Source organism: Delphinus delphis, chromosome 2, assembly GCF_949987515.2.
Source record: "Delphinus delphis chromosome 2, mDelDel1.2, whole genome shotgun sequence".
Taxonomy (NCBI): Eukaryota; Metazoa; Chordata; class Mammalia; order Artiodactyla; family Delphinidae; genus Delphinus; species Delphinus delphis.
Window position 1 is genome coordinate 138,487,046 of NC_082684.1, and position 20,964 is coordinate 138,508,009.

The window sequence follows — 20,964 nt, forward strand, 5'->3', positions numbered from 1 at the left end:
GCAAATCACACCTACAATGAACTACCACCTCACACCAGTCAGAATGGCCATCATTAAAAGTCTACAGATAACAAATGCTGGAGAGGGTATGGAGAAAAAGGAACCCTCCTACACTGTTGGTGGGAATTTAAGTTGATGCAGCCACTATTCAAAACGGTACGAGGTTCCTCAGAAAACTAAAAACAGAATTACCATATGATTCAGCAATCCCACTCCTGGGCACATACCTGGACAAAACCATAATTTAAAAAGATACATGCACTCCTATGTTCATAGCAGCACTATTTACGATAGCCAAGACGTGGAAACAACCTAAATGTCCATTGACAGATGAGTGGATAAAGAAGATGTGGTACATACATACAATGGAATACTACTCAGCCATAAAAAAGAGCAAAATAATGCCATTTGCAGCAACATGGATGCAACTAGAGATTATCATACTAAGTGAAGTAAGTCAGAAAGAGAAAGACAAATACCATATGATATCACTTTTATGTGGACTCTAAAATATGGCACAAGTGAACCTATCTACAAAACAGAAATAGACTCACAGACATAGAGAAGAGACTTGTGGTTGCCAAGGGGGAGGTTGGGTGGGGGAGGGATGGACTGGGAGTTTGGGGTTAGTAGATGCAAACTATTACATATATTGGGTTGGCCCAAAAGTTCGTTCGGGTTGTCCCCTAACATCGTACGAAAAACCAGAATGAACTTTTTGGACAACCCAGTAGAATGGATAAACAACAAGGTCCTACTGTATAGCACAGGGAACTATATTCAATATCCTGGGATAAACCATAATGGAAAAGAATATAAAAAAGAACGGGGCTTCCCTGGTGGTGCACTGGTTGAGAGTCTGCCTGCCGATGCAGGGGACACGGGTTCGTGCCCCGGTCCGGGACGATCCCGCATGCCGCGGAGTGGCTGGGCCCGTGAGCCATGGCCGCTGAGCCTGCGCGTCCGGAGCCTGTGCTCCGCAACAGGAGAGGCCACAACAGTGAGAGGCCTGCGTACCACAAAAAAAAAAAAAAAAAAAAGAATGGATATATGTGTATAACCGAGTCACTCTGCTATACAACCAAAATTAACACAACATTGTAAATCAACTATACTTCAATAAAAAAATAAATTTTAAAAAATATATAGGGACTTCCCTGATGGCGCAGTGGATAAGAATCTGCCTGCCAATGCAGAGGACACGGGTTCAAGCCCTGGTCCAGGAAGATCCCACATGCTGAGGAGCAACTAAGCCTGTGTGCCACAACTACTGAGCCTGCACTCTAGAGACCGCAAGCTACAACTACTGAGCCTGAGTGCCACCACTACTGAAGCCCACACACCTAGAGCCCGTGCTCCACAACAAGAGAAGCCACCACAATGAGAAGCCAGCTCACTGCAGCTAGAGAAAGCCCATGCGCAGCAAGGAAGACCCATCGCAGCCAAAAATAAATAAACAAATAAATTAAAAAATATATATATATATAAACGGCTAGTAAATATTTGAAGAGATAAATGTCACCAATGATCAGGAAAATTAACTGAAAATAACAAAATATGTTTTCACCTACTTTATTAGCAGAAATTAAATTGATTATTATTATTAATTTTTTTGGGGGGGGCTGTGTTGGGTCTTTGTTGCTGCATGCGGGCTAAGCAGCGAGTGGGGGCTACTCTTCGTTGCAGTGACTGGGCTTCTCACTGGGTGGCTTCTCTTGTTGCAGAGCACAGGCTCTAGGCGCGCGGGCTTCAGTAGTTGTGGCACTCAGGCTCAGTAGTTGTGGTTCGCGGGCTCTAGAGCGCAGGTTCAGTAGTTGTGGTGCACGGGCTTAGTTGCTCCGCGGCATGTGGGATCTTCCCAGAGCAGGGCTAGAACCTCTGTCCCCTGCATTGGCAGGTGGATTCTTAACCACTGCGCCACCAGGGAAGCCCTAAATTGATTATTAATAACCAGTTTTGGTCAGGGTATTGGTATAGGAAAGATTCACACCATCAGTGGAATTTTAAATTAGATCCCTCTTTAAGAATTGTAACTTACCAGTTTGTATCAAAGTTTAAATGTATGTATCTTAGACCCTTAAGTTCTACTTTTCAGAATCTATCCTGAAGAAATACTGAGTCCCCATAGGGAAAACAACAAAAAAAGGCACATTCCGAAGTCTTCCTCCCACCTGGAAGCAACCTTTCCCTCCTTTAAATTCCTCAGAGGCAGTCCTTACTTCTCTTAAGACAGTTATCTTTGCTTTTTATTTTGTATTTGGTTGTTTACAAATTTGGTTGTATACATATCTTATCTACCTAGTGGTCTTTCAAACATTCTGAGGACAGAACCCATGGCTGATTCACCTTTTTGTTTCTCTTAGTGTCTAAAACAATGTCTGATTTATGGTAGGCACTCAAGTATTTATTGATCTATAAATAATTAAGAAAATCTTAAGAGTTATATGTTCATTTTCAGATGTAAAGCTAAACATTAAAGAATTTACATAAATACACAAGAGTGTTAATATTTCCTTTTTCTCTTCAGGATAAGAAACAGAAAGCATGGGACTTCCCTGGTGGAACAGTGGTTAAGAATCCGCCTGTCGGGCTTCCCTGGTGGCGCAGTGGTTAAGAGTCCGCCTGCCGATGCAGGGGACACGGGTTCGTGCCCCGGTCCGGGAAGATCCCACATGCCGTGGAGCGGCTGGGCCCGTGAGCCATGGCCGCTGAGCCTGCGCGTCCGGAGCCTGTGCTCCGCAACGGGAGAGGCCACAACAGTGAGAGGGCCGCGTACCGAAAAAAAAGAATCCACCTGCCAATGCAGGGGACACAGGTTCCAGCCCTGCTCCTGGAAGATCCCACATGCTGCAGAGCAACTAAGTCCATGCGCCACAACTACTGAGCCTGTGCTCTAGAGCCCACGAACCACAACTACTGAGCCTGTGTGCCACAGCTACTGAAGCCCATGCGCCTAGAGCCTGTGCTCTGCAACAAGAGAAGCCACCAGAATGAGAAGCCTGCGCACCGCAACGAAGAGTAGCCCCCGCTCACCGCAACTAGAGAAAGCCCGCAGGCAGCGACAAAGACCCAACGCAGCCAAATAAATAAATAAATATATTTTTTAAAAAAATGAAAAAAAGAAACAGAAAGCATAATGCTTCCTGGATTATTTAAAAATGAGCATGGGGCTTCCCTGGTGGCGCAGTGGTTGAAAGTCCGCCCGCCGATGCAGGGGATACGGGTTCGTGCCCCGATCCGGGAAGATCCCACATGCCGCAAAGCGGCTAGGCCCGTGAGCCATGGCCACTGAGCCGGCGCGTCCAGAGCCTGTGCTCCGCAATGGGAGAGGCCACAACAGTGAGAGGCCCCGTACCGAAAAAAAAAGGTGAGCATGGCAGTCCTCAACTCATCAAGTGGACACTTGATACCCAGGTTGCAAACAACTCTAAAGACAGTCTGTTCTGACCTAGAAACTCAAGTAAATATTCTAGTCTTCATGAGAATTCTGAAAATACATTCCCTTTCTCCGTCAAGTGAGCTGTGATGTTAAAGAACTGCTTAGAGTTGGGCTAGCTGTTGCAGACACACAGTTCCCCCCTTTGTTGGGTCTCAGATGCAGCCCTCACAATCTCTTAGGAATCATACATTTTAGGTCTATGAATTGGCAGGTTTTCTTAGTAAAACAGAGAGGATATTTTCACACAATTTAAAAGAGAATTTGGGAACTCTGCATTTTTCAATGCCAATGCCTGGTTTGAATACTGTCTATTATTTCCTTCATTCTCTAATTTCTCATCTCTCAGACTTACGGACAATCCTTTGGTGATAGAAGCCGATGATTTCCACACATGAAGTGATATATGCGATCTTCCTGAAGATCTGTATCGCACGGATACTCATATAAAAGGGAACAAGTAATACTCTCTTCCGCACTGGAAGACAGTAATTCTTTTGTTGATGTCAATTTGTAGGCACCCTGCAGTAGAACTGCCTCAGTGTAATTCCTTAAATACAGGATCTTGGCTATTACAAAAGCCATATGATCAAATGGACTAAAAGGTCGGTAAGCTGGCAGGAGAAGAATGGATTTAGTACAAAAGAAGTAGAATAATCAATGACCTCAGAGATTTCTGACAAATCAGATTTTCTATTGAAGGCAGAGATATAAATAGCACAAACACAATACAGACACATAGAAACAAAAGCCACCAACTCAACTTTCTGTTTGACAACTTGTTAGGTCTAGAGAACTGTTCAAACCACAGCTGCTAATGGTTATGGATTTGGCAATCAAAATGTCTTTGTTAAAAAAAAGGTTTTAACTGCCTTACTATTGAGGTTACAAACCACAGCCTTGATGCATTGTTGCAGTCAACATCCTCCCTGCTGTTTTCGAGAGCTTACATCTGCTGCTGGCAGATAAAACCCCGGCAAGGCATGGGCTTCTTCCAGGGGAGTACAGGAGAAGTTTTAACTAGATGGCTCTCATCTACCTTTCTTTCCTGAGTTGAGCCTACAGCCTTTGCTGTATCATTCCTATCTTGTTTAGGTAGATCCCCTGCCATTACTCAGGAGGACTGATGGTCTAGCAGGATTTTTTTCTGGCACACATCGGCCATGCCAGCCATACTACTTTTAGAAGACAAAAGGAAGATGAGTTCTTAGCTCAGGGGAAAGCACTTTAAGCACATATTTTTAAAGCCACTTATAGAGTGGTGCACTTGATTTTAAACATCCACTAATAAAACCTTTTCTGTTTTTTTTTTTTTTAAGGAACTAAATGATCACACTATGCCAAAAATAGTGAGGGCTTAGTATATTTTAACTTATCAAAGAAAAGCCAAGAATGAAAGGTCAGGAAGTAAATTACTGAGTTTCTTTGGGGAAGGAAAAAGTTAGGAACAAGATGGAGAATTAAAACATGGTTCCAAGTCACACAGGAGATTAGTTTCAGTTGAAATAAAAATTACTAGATCCACACTGGTTTTCAAAGAAAATATGGGACTTCCCTGGTAGTCCAGAGGTTAGGACTCTGCACTTCCACTTCAGGAGGCACGGGTTCGATCCCTGGTCGGGGAACTAAGATCCTAGAGGCCCCGCAGTGCAGCCAAAAAAGTAAAAAAAAAAAAAAAAAAAAGGAAAATGCAGTTCAGCTGGGTGATGAGGAATGAGTGTGAAGATGCAGAAAGACATAAGTCAGGAAACTGTTTCCTGGATCATTCTCCCTCAGTGAACCGACCTATGAGGACAAAAAAACCCAAACATACTTAGGCTAGCACTTGCTAACTATATATATACCACAAGATACCAGTATGCAAATATGTTGGTGGGGGCTGTTGTGGTCAGAAAGGTATGAGAACACTGCATATTACATTCACCAGATAAATCAGAGAATTGTATCAGAGTCAAAATGCACACCAGCACATTCAGGGCTCTGAGAAATTCTGCAGTAAACAAACAAATTTGTTTAATCCAAATAAATTTTCCAAATGTGTGTGTCAACAGAAACCCCTCACCCCCCTGTTTTTCCAGAAAACACCTATGCCATGGAATAGTTTGGGAAATGCTAGTCTAGGGGTATTACCCCTAAACTCTCAACTCATTCTTGAAAAAACAAGAATAACATTGGTAAAACAGACTAAGCAATCACAATTCTTACATCACAGAACCCTAGCTCAAACAGAGACAGGTAGATTACCAAAGGTTCTCGAGACATTTTCCAAAAGACAGCCAAATACCAAAGCTACGACCTTTAAAAGTGGTAAGATCCTCACTCAATAAATAATCCCCAAATAGGGCTAATATCAATTGTGAATACATTCATGTGCTACTCTCAAACACAGAAAAGAAAGAATGGGGAAAAGCCACAGAAAAGCTGACCATAGGGAAAATGGATATGAGCTCCTGTTTGATGAAACCTCATGGCTTTTGGCATTTTAGGATATTCTAATGTCATACACATCAGGGAAATTCATAAAGAGTTGCCCGGACCTCCAGCTGGGAACATATGGGAGGATTCCTACACTTCTATGTGCTGCCCTCAGCATCCTCAGGATAAAAGACAGAATATAAGCTCAGGTAGGAGTATCATGCTGACCTGAAAGAGAGGTACCCTTGAGAAACCAAAAAGATTTGTTTTGTTAATTATATTTCTAATTCCCATAAGCCTTGTGGTACTCTATAGATTAGGATTACAGCCCCCTACCCTTCTCAACACAAATTTGTGGCAGAAAGAAGATTGGTTAACTGCCTAGAAATTGAATTCATTTGACCTTGTATCAAGTGGTGGTCTGCTTGATCAACAAATGAGAAAGTAAGGGAAGGCCCCGGCCAAAACACCACCCACGCTGCCAGATGCTCCTGGGTTCTCGTTTAGAATGCAAATATCCTCATAAGAAAATATAACACATCAAGTGATACTAAGCTCTTCATGAGTCTCTAAAACTGTAAAGCCTACACCAATGTAAGGAATTTTTACAATTATTACTTCTAGAATGAAAAAAAGGGAGGAGAGGAAAGAAGACATTGAAAAAAATCAGCAAAAGGTCCATAGATAGATAGAACAGGCACAAGTGGTGTGGAAGACAAAGGGCCTCCATGTATTTACAGTTTTGCCTAGGTCTAGATCAGGTACTAAGAGCAGAACAAAAGGGTCGGAGTCAAAATTCACACTTTGTTATACAGTAGAGACTAACACACCATTGTAAAGCAATTATATTCCAATAAAGATGTTAAAAAAACACACAAAATTCACACCAAAACGCAAGCACTGTACTCATATACATAAAGTCCAAAACGCAAGCACTGTACTCATATACATAATCAGAAAAGGGCTGAGGAGGCAATCCACAAGCAAATGAAAGACAGAAAACTAGAGGGACTTCCCTGGTGGTCCAGTGGTTAAGACTGTGCTCGCAGCGCAGATCCCTGGTCGGGGAACTAAGATCATGCATGCCGCACGGCGCGGCATTAAAAAAAAAAAAAATAGAGACAGAAAACTAGAGGGATAATAATTACTGGCTAAAACCTGTGAGGAACGAACAGAGGGAGTGAGATGGATGGGAACAGTATTTTGTTTGTTTTGTTTTTTTAAAGCAGACACTGGGACTTCCCTGGTGGCGCAGTGGTTAAAAATCTGCCTGCAGGGCTTCCCTGGTGGCGCAGTGGTTGAGAATGCAGGGGACATGGGTTCAAGCCCCGGTCTGGGAGGATCATTCCGCGGAGCAGCTAGGCCTGTGAGCCACAACTACTGAGCCTGCGCATCTGGAGGCTGTGCTCCGCAACAAGAGAGGCCGCGACAGTGAGAGGCCCGTGCACCGCGATGAAGAGTGGCCCCCGCTTGCCACAACTAGAGAAAGCCCTCGCACAGAAACGAAGACCCAACACAGCAAAAGTAAATAAATTAACTAATAAACTTCGACCCCCAACATCGAAAAAAAAAAAAGAATCCACCTGCCAATGCAGGGGACACGGGTTCAAACCCTGGTCCGGGAAGATCCGGGAAGATCCCACATGCAGCGGAGCAACTAAGCCCGCGCGCCACAACTACTGAGCCTGTGCTCTAGAGCCCGCGAGCCACAACTACTGAGCCCGTGTGCCACAACTACTGAAGCCCGCGTGTCTAGAGCCCGTGCTAAGCAACAAGAGAAGACACTGCAACGAGAGGCCTGTGCACCGCAATGAAGAGTAGGCCCCGTTCACTGCAACTAGAGAAAGCCTGCGTGCAGCAACGAAGACCTAATGCAGCCAAAAATAAATAAATAAATAAATTAATTAATTAATACAGCTATATAAAAAAAAGCAGACACTAATAGCAGTAACGAAAGGCACAGAAGAGTCTGCAAAGCAAAGAATTTACTGAGAAAATTAAGCTGAAGAATATGTTCTTAAGCACAGTGATGGAACCGCTATTGTGTAAAGTAACTGTTCAAAAAACAGGAAAACCATACTGTTAGGTAAGACTTTTTAGGCTTTAAGGATGGAGTTTCCCACTTTGGATTCCTGCTAGACTAAACATAAGGCTCTAAATTTCAAGAATTTTCCAATTAAGCTAAAGTCCTTCAGCTCCCTCTGCTGTTCAAAAATGTACTCTAGTTACGTCAGTTCAATCTTCAGTAATCAAAATAAATAAAAATACATACATACAATATGTACACACACACACACCCAAAGCTGGCACAGTCCAGGCAATCAGAGTTCAAATATACTTGTCTTTCATGAATTCCCTGGTCTGGACCAAACGTTCCAGAGTACGTAATAACAAATTCTACCATTCCCACTACCTAACTGAAATAATTCAAGGAATAATGAAGGATTTCTTTGCCAAGAGCCGAAGTTTTATTAAGGGATGAGGACTCTACACTATTAACTGGATTGTGGCAATAGCTTTTTAGGCAGAAATGTATATGTACCAGTCCTCCACACACTAGGAACCAAAGCATCACTAAATTTTTTCCATTTCTCCCATTGTCTTTTCTCTCCCCAATATTCCCTCCTTAGAAGATTCTCCAAACATGTCTAAATTCAGTTTCTAGCTCCTTACTATCTACAGGATACTCTGAGTTGAAGGATCTACAGGTCAGCTACTGTGGCAAACAAAGCATCTGTCCCAGAGAAATACTCTTTACTCACCTGATTCTTAAATTGCTTCTGGGACAAGCAGTCAGTTAGGTCCACACAGCCCAGAAGACAACCTGATGGATAGTCATTGGGAAATTCCACATCTAAATTGAGAATAACAGAAGGATTACATAAATTTCTTCTTTGTGACCCTGGAACTCACAAATCTGTCTTCAATTCTGAACAAATCACTTTCTCTATTATCTATTTATGGACATAAGGAAAACAATGAGGCTTTTTACTTGGCACAACTGTTTGTATTTTAGCAAAACATTTAGTGAGTAGCTGGCTTAGTCCACTATCCACATCCTAAACTATAGGAAAATAAGCCTCATACCATTGAAGTTCAAGGACCCCACAACTTCACTCGAAACAAATCAATTCCACTATACCCAACTGGATCAGACTAGAATTTGGTGGTGACAGGTTCTGGAAACAAGCTTGAGGTGTCAAGAGAAAAACATAAAAATGCAGTTAAGAAACATAAGAATGTCAAAACATGAATTTAAAAGAACCCAGGGACTTCCCTGGCAGTCCAGTGGTTAAGACTCCGCACTTCCACTGCAGAGGGCATGGGCTCGATCCCTGGTCAGGGAACTAAGATCCTGAATGCTGCAGGTGCACACACCCCCAAATAATAATAATAATAATTCCTAAAGCTTGGTTTCTTAACTTTTAAAGGTGGTTCTGTAATTATCCTCTCATTTTACCTTCAAAACTACTGTATGGGCTGAATAAGAGGAAGGAAGCCAAGACATCCAAGGGTCAGAAGTGTTTTTTAGGATCCAAACTGAGTGTTTGGGGTGACTGTCAAAACTCACTGCTTAAGTCAACCAACTTTGATCTGTCCAAATCCAATAGCATATGTCTATTGGAGTCACTCCCAATAATAAAAAGTCTTATTTGCGGTTGTTCTTCCCAATCTAAACATCCCAGAATTTATAGTAGTTATTTTACTCTCATAATAAAAAAAATGTAGAAAATTAAGACTAGTTGGTTGATTTCTGGTGTTGGGAATGGATATTTTTATTTGTACTGTTTGGTGAATTAATGTTTTGAACAGCTGTCCATGATTTGCTACTAAACAAACAAACAAACAAACACAAAGTTTAAAGTCCCTTTCAGCCAAAAAAAAAAAAAAACCACAAAAAAGCCACAGGAAGAAGGAGGTGAAAGAAGAAGAACATCAATGACTTCTCTCCACAAAGTAAGACTGAAATTAGAAGAATATATGGCTGTTACCTTTCCCACGAAGGAGAAGATATGTAGTCTGGAGTTCTGAAACTTCTTGAGGAGAGGGTCTTTTGGCTGTGGCTGCTATCCAAAGTCGTCCTCTATGTGGGGTGTACCAGCTTCTGCCCTCCACCCTTAAACAAATACAAATTTAGTAGAAAGAATCTAAATTTTAGTGTCTTGGAAGATCTCATAACGTACAGCAAATTATCCAGTTGAACCAAGAGATCTATAGATGATACCTCACCAAGAAGGGTATTTTTCGTAAAAAACATTTTTCCTACAATACCTTTCACTTGCGTATAAACCCTGTTCTCTAGTTTTCCCTATCATCAGAACAAAGGCAATTCATCTCTCTCAGTTCCTATTTTTTACTTGATCTCTGTAACTCAGAAATGAAGCTTTCACTAGCCTTAGGACTTCTACAATCCAAATCTTCTATTTTCAAGGCACCAAGTTGTCCCACAAAAATGAAAATCCTTGCCTTTGAGTCATGAAAGATTTTGTTCATTGTTCTCCAGCCTGAAAATCCTAGAAAATCCTAGAAAAATCCTCACCCACACATAACTAGAAAAATCCTCACCCACACATAACTCCCCAAGAATAGTACCTTCATAATTACTATTTAATAGAATTTAAGTAAATAAAAATGCTTATCATCTTTACTCTAAATTGCAACCACATTCATTTATATTTTCTAAGTATTTTATAAAGGGTTATGTTCTTTGCAGATAATTAAACAACCCATTAGCTAGTCTGAAAGAATCTTTAAGTAGAATAACAAAATGCAATCAAGAGAATGTATTACTGCCTACTTTCCAAGGATTACAAAAAGATGTTTCTCCTTTAGTTCCTACAAAATGAAATAAAGTAGCTTGATAATATAACCCTATTATACTTGTCTTATAATGGGAAACGGAATTTCTCATACCCTTAGTTTTCCAATATAGATGAATTGGAAGAGCACCAGGCACACAGTGGGTACTCAATAAATGAGGAATGAATCAATATATTTCTCCCTCTACACCAAATGATCCACAGGGTTACTGGGAAAACGTTCTCACAAATGTGGCAGAACCACCCACTTTCTTTCTGTGGGATTAGTGATTGTGGGCTGGATGCTGTTCATCCTGTTCTTTCCAGTGAGAAAATCTGGATAACACAGATCCAAAACAGGACGAGAGAAATGTAAACATTCAGATTCCCTCTGCAGAAAGCAAGCTGTTTAGTTTTCTACTTTGGAAAAGGAAGACACCTCAACTGCAGAGAACTGAAAGAGAAGAATAGACATCTGAGGGCCCAGGTGCCCTGGAGCAGAAGCAGATTCACATATACTTGTTGTAATGCCACTACATACATGGATTATGAAACACTTTGGAGCCAAAGAAAGAAAGCCTGACCTTGAAGAGGGGAGAAAAATGATAACACACCTTCACGAAGGAGGCAAATCTCAACTAACCATGGAAACCAACAAAGTAGAAATGATTGTTCCTAAATTCTGATAATAAATTTTCTTTCAGGAAATAGAGAAATGACTGAGGCTTACAAAGTAAGGGTGGAAAAAGCACTCTGAAAACCTGAACTCTAGTTCCATCTCTGCCACTAACTAGCTTTGTAATTCATAGCAAGCTCCTTTACCTTTGCCTGCTTAGGCGTTCAAGATTGTAATAATACTGGTCTGATCTACTTCAATACAGCTACTGCTTTGAAAACTGTAAAATTCTATTTAAATATAAATACATAAGGCATTATTATTGTTATGAGTTAGGACACTCCCAGGGATATAAAATTCTAAGAGATAAAATAAGAAGGAAAAAAGAGGTATCTGCATCCCCACATTCATTGCAGCATTATTTACAATAGCCAAAACATGGAGACCATGTAAATGTCCATCAATGAATGGATGGATAAAGAAAATGGATGAAGATTATTCAGCCATAAAAGAAAATGAAATCTTGCCATTTGCAGCAATATGGATCAACCTTGAAGTATTATGCTAAGTGAAATAAGTCAGAGAAAGATAAATACTTTATGATCTTACATGTGCAATCTGAAAAAAACAAACTCATAAATATGGAGAACAGACTGGATGAAGGTAGTCAAAAGATACAAACTTCTAATTATAAGATAAATCCTGGGGATGTAATGTACAGCACGGTGACTACAGTTAACAATACTGTATTGTATAGTTGAAAGTTGCTAAGAGAATAGATCTTAAAGGTTCTCATCACAAGAAACAAAAAATTTGTAACTATGCAAGGTGATGGATGTTTTGTTTTGTTTTGTTTGTTTGTTTTGCGGTATGCGGGCCTCGCACTGTTGTGGCCTCTCCCGTTGCGGAGCAATAGGCTCCGGAGGCGCAGGCTCAGCGGCCATGGCTCACGGGCCCAGCCGCTCCGCGGCACGTGGGATCTTCCCAGACCAGGGCACGAACCCGTGTCCCCTGCATCGGCAGGTGGACTCTCAACCACTGCACCACCAGGGAAGCCCAAGGTGATGGATGTTAACCAAATTTATTGTGGTGATCATTTTACAATATATATATATATATGTAATCATTATGTTGTACACCCTGACGATGTTATATATCAATTATATCTCAATAAAACTGAGAAAACAAGGGAAAATGAACATGTAATGATAAGTGAAAGAAGAAAAACATAAACGTAAATATATATTATGACCTCATTATGTAACAATTTTCACAGGAAAAGAATATAAATAAATACTCCAAAATGCTAACGGTAGCTGTTTCTAGGTGGTGGAATTATAGATGATCTTTCTTTTTCTAGCTGCTTTTCTGTATTTATCAATTTTCTATTTACATTTATAAAAGCAAAGGAAAGAACTATTTTTTAAAAGTTGCATTGAGAAGAAACATATGAAACCATGGAATAGTAAGCTATTACCATCACTAACACGGACCACGACTTAACTTTATAATACCTCTACTTATCCCTCACTACTTCCCCCACTTTTTGCAGAAAAGGAATCTGTGGTAAGATAGCTTCTCAATATGGTTACTCAGATTAAAAGACAGATGTATAGATAGAAAAACAAAATCAGTTAGGCTGGTGTCTTCAAAAAACTAACAAATAGGCATAAAAACTTTGAATTTCCAATAGGATCAAACCATTAAGGTTGCTGAGTGATATATTATTGTACAAAGGCAAAGCCAAGAGAAGTTTTCTCAATAGACTTCCTTCCAAAGATGAAAAAACTTATGTTCTATTCTTTATTATGACTAGGATCCTTAGTCCTTCTAACCTCAGTTTTTTTAAAGCTATTCAGTAAAGAACAAGTCCATAACATGAATACATTGCTTAAAGTTCTATGTGCTGCAGAGTATTATAAATCATCGCTAGATTACTTTCTTGGTAAGGTGTTACCTGCTATATTGGGTTGAGTAGCATCCGTCCCAAACTTATGTCCTCCCAGATGAATTCCAGTCCAAGTTTATGTAAAATCTTCCAAGATTCATTTCTGTCCTTACTATTTTTTTTTTTAATTTAATTTTTTATCTTTTGGCTGCACCGCATGGCATGCGGGATCTTAGTTCCCTGGTCAGGGATCGAACCCACACCCCCTGCAATGGAAGTACGGAGTCTTAACCACTGGACCACCAGGGAAGTCCGCCTCATTTCTGCCCTTACCTTTTAATCCCTCTGACAAGCAGAGAAGCCCAAGGCTGATGCATAGAGAGGCACCAGCCACCATCAAAGCCTTCCTGAAATTCTTGGTCCTGGATTCGAAACTGATGCCGACATGAACTGAACTCTAGTCCTGATCCTGCTGAATGGAAAGACTTCTTCTGTGAGGCTGCACCCGTCTGATCTATCCACTATACAGGAAAGAAACCAAACATATAATTTTGTCTGACAAGGGAAAAATCTGGGGTAGGTACACAAAATGAGATGAATTCTAATATTAATGAATCGTACTGGAAACATTCTCTTAGAAAAATGTATCCCATCTTTGTCTGAAACAGGGTCAAAAAACGTACAGAAGGTATAAATTCAGTAGGAGTCCCAGGTATGATAACATGGTCCCGTCTTAAAGGATAGTTAGATAATGTTGAATTCTCCACACACAGCTTCCTAATTCCAGCAACAGTACAACCATCAGACCAAATAATTGGTCTGTAATTATTTCCACTTTAAAATGATTAATGATCCATATTGGACAATTTCCCAGTATAATTCTGGGAATTATGGTTCAACAAATGAAGGTTCAACATTTTGGTCCATACATTCTTCATGTGCTTAAGGGACAGGGTCACATACTGTTACCATGCTAAAGCCAAACAGATGCTTTCGGGGGGCAGCAGTTCTGACTATTGGATGCATGAAGTATTCTCTTATCCTGAAATGAACAACTTGTCCCCCAAAAGACAGGATGAAGCACTACTGAAACAAGGCTCCCATCATGTAAAGAGAACACAAAATTACAGGGTACAGATAATTACAGGAGACTAAAGAGTCTTGGCAGTAGTTCAGTCAGAGAATGACAAGGGGTAACATTTCTTCCAGAGCAAGAAGACTGAGTGCTCTGAAAATTATTTTTTTTAAAAAAAGGCTCTATTAGGATGATGAGGTTTAGAGTTAGGTGTGTTGATTTTTTGATGTTTTATTTAATTATTTATAGGGAAAACAAAAATACTAGAATGGTAGTCTAGAGACTCCAAGCAATCATTTAACCCCTAAAGGTTTCAGTTTTCTCAACTGTAAAATGATGGAGTTGGACTAAATGAATCTCTAAGAATCTTTCTGCAATAAAATTTTATGACTGTAATCAATTGTTTCATAGCTTAAAAAAACCACACAAACATTTACTATTTAACTCAGTATATGTGAAAAGCATATAAAGTAGGGAGACATATAAAATATAAAAAAGATATGGTTCTTGCTTTCAAGGAACTTACAGTTCTATGAGAAGACAGACACATAAATAACTATCCAAAACATAAAGCAGATTTAAGTAAATACTACACAGGGATTTAAGTCCTTAAGCGGGAACACAGAGGCAGAACTGATCTATTATAGGGGAAATAGGTGATTTCATAAAACTGTTGGAGTATGAACAATCCCGAGGCCCAAATTGTCTGTTCTATCTCTATTACAGTTTTTGTTTATACTACCTGTTTTTCTACTTCACAGCTACTTTCCTAACTTAATCTTACTGTCTTTCAATAACACTATATTAGAGCCTGCTAACTAGTCTCATCTCCATTTTTAGCCTCTAAGTAACTCTCTACTGCCTTACTAACTGCAACACTAAATTGGGCCCTCATCATCTTCCCACTGTGCTACCTCAATAACCTGTTTTTTGGTCGCGTGGCATTTGTGATCTTAGTTCTCCGACCAGGGATCAAACCTGTGCCCCCTGCACTGGAAGCGTGGATTCTTAACCACTGGACCACCAGGGAAGTCCCTACTGCAATAATCTTCCTAGCAATTTCCCTGCTTCTGTCTTAGTCTTCCCTCTAATCCATTCTCTACATAGGCACGGAAGTCATGCCAATTGTCTGCTAAAGTTCTTCAAGGACTCTTCCTTGCCTACTGTAGAATAAAACTAAACTCCTTAGCATGAGACATAAGGACTTTCATGGTAAGATGTTACCTGCTATACTGGGCTGAGTAGCATCTGTCCCAAATTTATGTCCTCCCAGAACCTGTGAAATTGACCTTATTTGGAAACAGATGTAATCAACTTAAGATAAAGTCATACTGGATTAGGGTGGACACCAATCCAGTGACTGATATCCATATAAAAGGAGAAAACACACAGAGACAAAGACATATAGGGAAAAAGTCCATGAAAAGACAAAGGCAGAATAAAGTTACGCAGCTATAAACCAAGGGATGCCTGGGGCCATCAGAACCTCAAAGAGGCAAGGAAGCGTTCTCCCAGTTCTCCCATAGACATTCGGAGGGAGTATGGCCCTGCCGACACCTTGACTTCAGTGTTGAGAACTGTGAGAGAATAAATTTGTTGTCTTAAGACAACCAGCTGTGGTATTTTGTTATGGCTGCCCTAGGAAACTAATACACTTACTAGCGCAGTTTAATTTCTAACAGTACTTAATTACTTGTGGTTCTCCCAACCTACGATGCTCTCAAGCTGCTAAGCCTTTCTACATGTTATACCACCTACCTAGAATTCCCTCCCCAAATTTGTCTGCTTGGAAATTCCTATTCATCCCTTAAGTCACCTCTCAAAAACCATTTCTTTTGTGACTCCTCTGTGAGTTTATAATCTCTCTCCTAAACTCCTACTGTATCCATGACATGTGTCTATCATAGCAATTATCTTAAGGAACTGAAATTCTTTGTATTCAAACACATCTTCCCACTAAATTTGAAGTCCTTAAAAACTTTAAGGGCTCTTACTTTTTAATTTCCCAGCACCTAGCAAAGAACCTGGCATGTATACAGTGCTGAATGAGTATCTCCAGTCAAACTCCCTAAAGCACTGCTCTGATTGCATCTCTCTACTCAAGAACATTCTATGATTCACATTTATTTACAAAGTAAAAATGTGAAATCTTCCTAGCTAAACACTTAACTCTTTAGTGATCTGACTCTATCTACCTAACTACTCCATTTCTCATGATAATCCCTTTTAAAATTATTTATTTTATTTTGAACTTTAAAGATCAGATTTGTTTGGAGAAAACAAAAAACCCCACAACCTAAAGGATGGGATTTTACATCTCAAGACCTCTCCCAGGTATGAAGTCTATAGATTACAAATCACTTTCGTAGAAGATATTTCTGTACAAATTTTACATGTATTGAGGAGTGGGGTCATAAATGCCTGTTTGTTTTAACAGGGTGGCAGGGTAGAGGAATGGGGGGAAAAACAGCTTTTTTGGACACACATCTATTTGGAAGGAGCAGACATGAAGAGAGCAAACCCTACTTTTGCATCATCTATAGCATATGGTTTAAAAAAATACCCTCTCAACCTTGGGTATCTCTAAAAGCCACTTCCTGGCTACTAGGCACTCCAAGCCAATTATTTAAAGTTACTTCACTTGGTATGTCTTTTAGGTCCACTGGGTAAATGATTATTATGCTCACTGCTGCAGCACTCATAAACCCCTGCATGGCTGGACAGGGTCTAACCTAGGACTGATGCGAGAGGAGACCAAGATGTCTTTTCTCTGCAGGTACCAATATTGCCCGTAAGGACACCATCTGTTGAGCTGACAGTACCAAGGTGCATATAAAAGCAAGCAAGTAAAGCTACTGTGTTGCAAGGGAAGCCAGGACCTTGTGAAATTGTTCTTCTCCATTATCATTTATTCTCTCAAGGGATGCTAAAAAAAAAACAGAACCAAAAAAACCACACATTGGTCTAGGCCACATTATAAATCCAAACATTGGTGTGGGATTTCACTTGGAGATAAGGAAACTTTTGTTTTTTAAAAAGCTCCCCAAACCCCAATCAAGGTTGTAAGAAAGGCTCCCAATTTAACCAACCTCACTTACCATCTAAGACCGGTAATTCTAAAGTTTTCTGAGGTGTCAAAGGGGTCAAAGTAGCAGGAGCATGAATGGCTGGAGAGAAGGAGTGAGTGTCAAAACATGAAGGAGCCAAGATTGGCTTGAGAAAAAGCAATGATGATTCCTCACTGAACAGCTCCCAGGGGCTCTAGAGAATGCTTAGGAGGTCAAGTATGTGACTTAAGCAGAAGCTGCCTGTGGGAAGGTAACAGGAAAGAGTAGCATGAGGAACACAAGACGATGACAAGAGTCTAAATTTTTAAAGCTTCAAGATTTCAACAGAATATGGATATATTTGAACTTTCAGAAGGGATAGTGTTTAAGAAAGGGTGAAACCACGACACATAAAAGACCTGGGAGGGGCTTCCCTGGTGGCGCAGTGGTTGAGAATCTGCCTGCTAATGCAGGGGACACAGGTTCGAGCCCTGGTCTGGGAGGATCCCACATGCCATGGAGCAACTAGGCCCGTGAGCCACAACTACTGAGCCTGCGCGTCTGGAGCCTGTGCTCCGCAACAAGAGAGGCCGTGACAGTGAGAGGCCCGTGCACCGCGATGAAGAGTGGCCCCCGCTTGCCACAACTAGAGAAAGCCCTTCCACAGAAACGAAGACCCAACACAGCAAAAATAAATAAATTAATTAATAAACTCCTATCCCCAACATCTTCTTTAAAAAAAAAAAGACCTGGGAATTCCCACAACCCCTAAGTGTTTCCTGCTCCAGGAGGTAAACAATTATGTGTTTACTGGAGGTCATACCATTTTCCCTATTACTGGTGCAAAATAATTCATCTAATCCCCAAGCTTCTTTTCAAACCATGATTTCCCCATTCATTTAGGTCACCAAACAGTCCTATTCTTCAGTGGCCTGTAGACTCACTCCCACCTAGCCCCCTGGGGGGTACAAATGAAGGAACTCCCCCATAGGCTGGCCCCAGTAACTCAGAATTAAATAAGAGGAGGGGCTGGCAGCCTCCTGGAGACTAAAACAACATCAGAGACTAAACCTACCTTGCCGAGGACGGAGAATTTATTCAGATAATGTTTGAGAATTCATGAATGCCATAATTGGATGATAAGAATTAAAGGTAGAAACCTCACACTCTTCCTTATACCTGCCTGCTGCCCAACCAGATTCAAGACACTGCATCACTATCACTGCCATTTTGCTAAACGGAGGCCCCTAGGCACTAATCACACAGGCAACTGCACGTGTCATAAAAACGCACCACAACTTTAAACGTACAGCATTAAAGGCTGTACGTCTCTCTCTGGCTACACTGGTGAGTCTCCAGTTAGTTCAATACTTTAAAGGCTGCAGCAGCATGCAAAAGAATTTCATTTTGTTTCTTTTTTTAAAAAAAAAAAAAGTTAAGAAAGGTCTCCAGGGGACGGTGAGTTTTATTTTGTCTTGTCTGGATGGAGGTTTGATTTGCTCTCGAATGTTCCAGGGTGGTGAGAGACTAGGAGAAAGCACAGAATGCAGAGGTCTATTCGGTGTAATCTTCTCCCTCATTTTCATCTTCACCATCAATGGCAAGAGCAGCATACTTGCTTGCAGAACTGAACTTAGAGGCTGGATTTTCTTCAGCTTTCTTTGGCTCAGGTGCAGATCTGGAGTCTTGATCCTTTTTGCCATCTTTCCTATCTGACTCCTTCCAGTGGTCTTTGTTCCCTCCATCTCTTGGACCACGGCTGGAATTTCCACTTTGGGCTTTTGGGGCACTCACCCCATCTACTTTATTTTCATCTTTCCTTACTGGTCCTTCCTCAGATGGTTGAGCTGGAACTACTTTCCCTCCACCACTTGTAGGGGACTGCTGCTCTGTGTCTGAGCTCTGAGATCAAGCAGGAGGGTTAGAACTTTGCTTCATCCAAGCATTCTCCTTTGGTGGAGGGGCTGGCATAACCTTTAGAGGCTGTTCGGATTTGGGAGGCTTAGAAGTTGGAGACTGACAGTCTTCCTCTTTATTGGGTGTTTCATTTTCTAGAGACTTCTCAGTCTCCTTCATGCATTTCTGCCAGATGTGGCTGAGGTCCCCATCTGTGATGACTCACTTCCTATCCTCGACCGTTCCCGTTCCTGAGTTTCTTCACTTCGCCAGCTTGGGTGTCTCTCCCGAGGCCGTCGTTCTAGTTCTGGCTCATCCAGCTGACGCTGCGGTTTCTCCTATTCCTTCTGTAGCCACTCTTCTACTTCTCGTTCTCTAGCAGCTGTGTCAACAGGCTTTGCCCCTCCAAAGATAGAGGCTGCTCGACTGGACTGGGACGTGCTAGCAGTGGAATCATTTTCCTCAGGAGTACTATGAGGCTTTAGGTTCAGTTTGGGTCTTTGGGGGGGACCTCTATCATCACACCTATAATCATCCCGAGAGTAAACATCTCTGGAGCTCCATGACCGGTCATCTCATCTGTCATATCTGTCTTCACAGCGGTCCCCGCCTCCTCTGTAGTCGTCATCCCTACGGTACCCACTACCAAATGCTCTTCTGCCACTGCCTATCCTGGAATCGTAGCCTCTATCATAGTCTCTGCTGCCTTGGTCATCATAGCGATCTCAGCCCCCATATCAATCCATGTCCCGGCGTGGGCCATCAAGATAACTGTCCCGATACCCATCACGATATCGGTCTGAATCATAACGATCTGGATACTTGTCTCCAAAGCTATCATCACCTCTTCTAGGTGGGTAGTCATCAAAGCTGTAGCAGGACGGACCCTCCAGTCTGTATCTGTTTTGTCAGAATCCCAATTTCTATCTCAGCCAAAAGAATGATCATCCCTGTCTTTATCCTGTGCTTGATCAACAACGTCCACTCCAATTCTCCTGTTACCTAGAGACTCTTCATTGAGGCTCAGGGCACTGAGCAAGGAATCCAGGTCCTCAAACTCAGCATAACCAAAACCTTTCAACCCTCAGGATCACTGGGTTCACGTGGTAAACGCACTGCACTGATATTTAATCCTCTAAAGAATTCCTTAATGGAGTCTTCTGTCACATCATAGGGCAGGTTCCCTAGAAAAGCAGTGTAGGGTGGTGATTTGGTCAATATTGGGTTCCCAAGCAGCCCATGGAGCAGTGGGCAGAATGGAATGGTCAATTGGAGGTGCCCTATACACATCATCATCATTACTATGCCAAGTGGTTGAAACATCTCCTTCTAGGTCATCTGTTCCATCAGCCCACCTGACTGGTTTGGGGACATAGGTGCTTCCTCCACCAGTCCCTCTATCCTCAGCCAGGAAGTCTGTTACAGAGACAGTCTTCCCCTTCTTATTCTTCTTTTTTGCTGAGGCTGCCATGTTTGGAGAGGGAGAGAGAATGCAAAGGTTATTTATTTATTTGGTTGCTCCGGGACTTAGTTGCAGCAGGCTGGCTCTTTAGTTGCAGCTCGAGGGCTCCTTAGTTGTGGCTTGCTGGCTCCTTAGTTGCAGCACGTTGTCTCCTTAGTTGTGGCATGCACACTCTTAGTTGCAGCATCCATGTGGGATCTAGTTCCCTGAGTAGGGATCGAACCTGGGCCCCCTGCATTGGGAGTGTGGAGTCTTAACCACTTCGCCACCAAGGAAATCCCGATAATCCTTTTTATGAGTACTATCTTGGTAGTCTAAATTCACTATTCC

The 20,964-nt window shown here is 41.5% G+C and overlaps 1 protein-coding gene and 1 pseudogene across 2 annotated transcripts in view; both read right to left on the reverse strand.

Annotated features, from left to right (window-relative positions):
* The window catches only part of TRIP4 (thyroid hormone receptor interactor 4), a 69,673-nt gene that overhangs the window by 23,422 nt on the left and 25,287 nt on the right, over positions 1-20,964 (reverse strand). For both annotated transcript variants that reach the window (XM_060005789.1, XM_060005788.1), the window contains 3 exons: positions 13,488-13,675; positions 9,844-9,968; positions 8,614-8,705 (listed from right to left, as the gene is read on the reverse strand). In XM_060005789.1, the coding sequence (XP_059861772.1) occupies positions 8,614-8,705; positions 9,844-9,968; positions 13,488-13,675 (405 nt within the window). The remainder of the gene's footprint in view (positions 1-8,613; positions 8,706-9,843; positions 9,969-13,487; positions 13,676-20,964) is intronic.
* LOC132419839 (eukaryotic translation initiation factor 4B pseudogene) lies at positions 18,486-20,669 on the reverse strand (annotated as a pseudogene).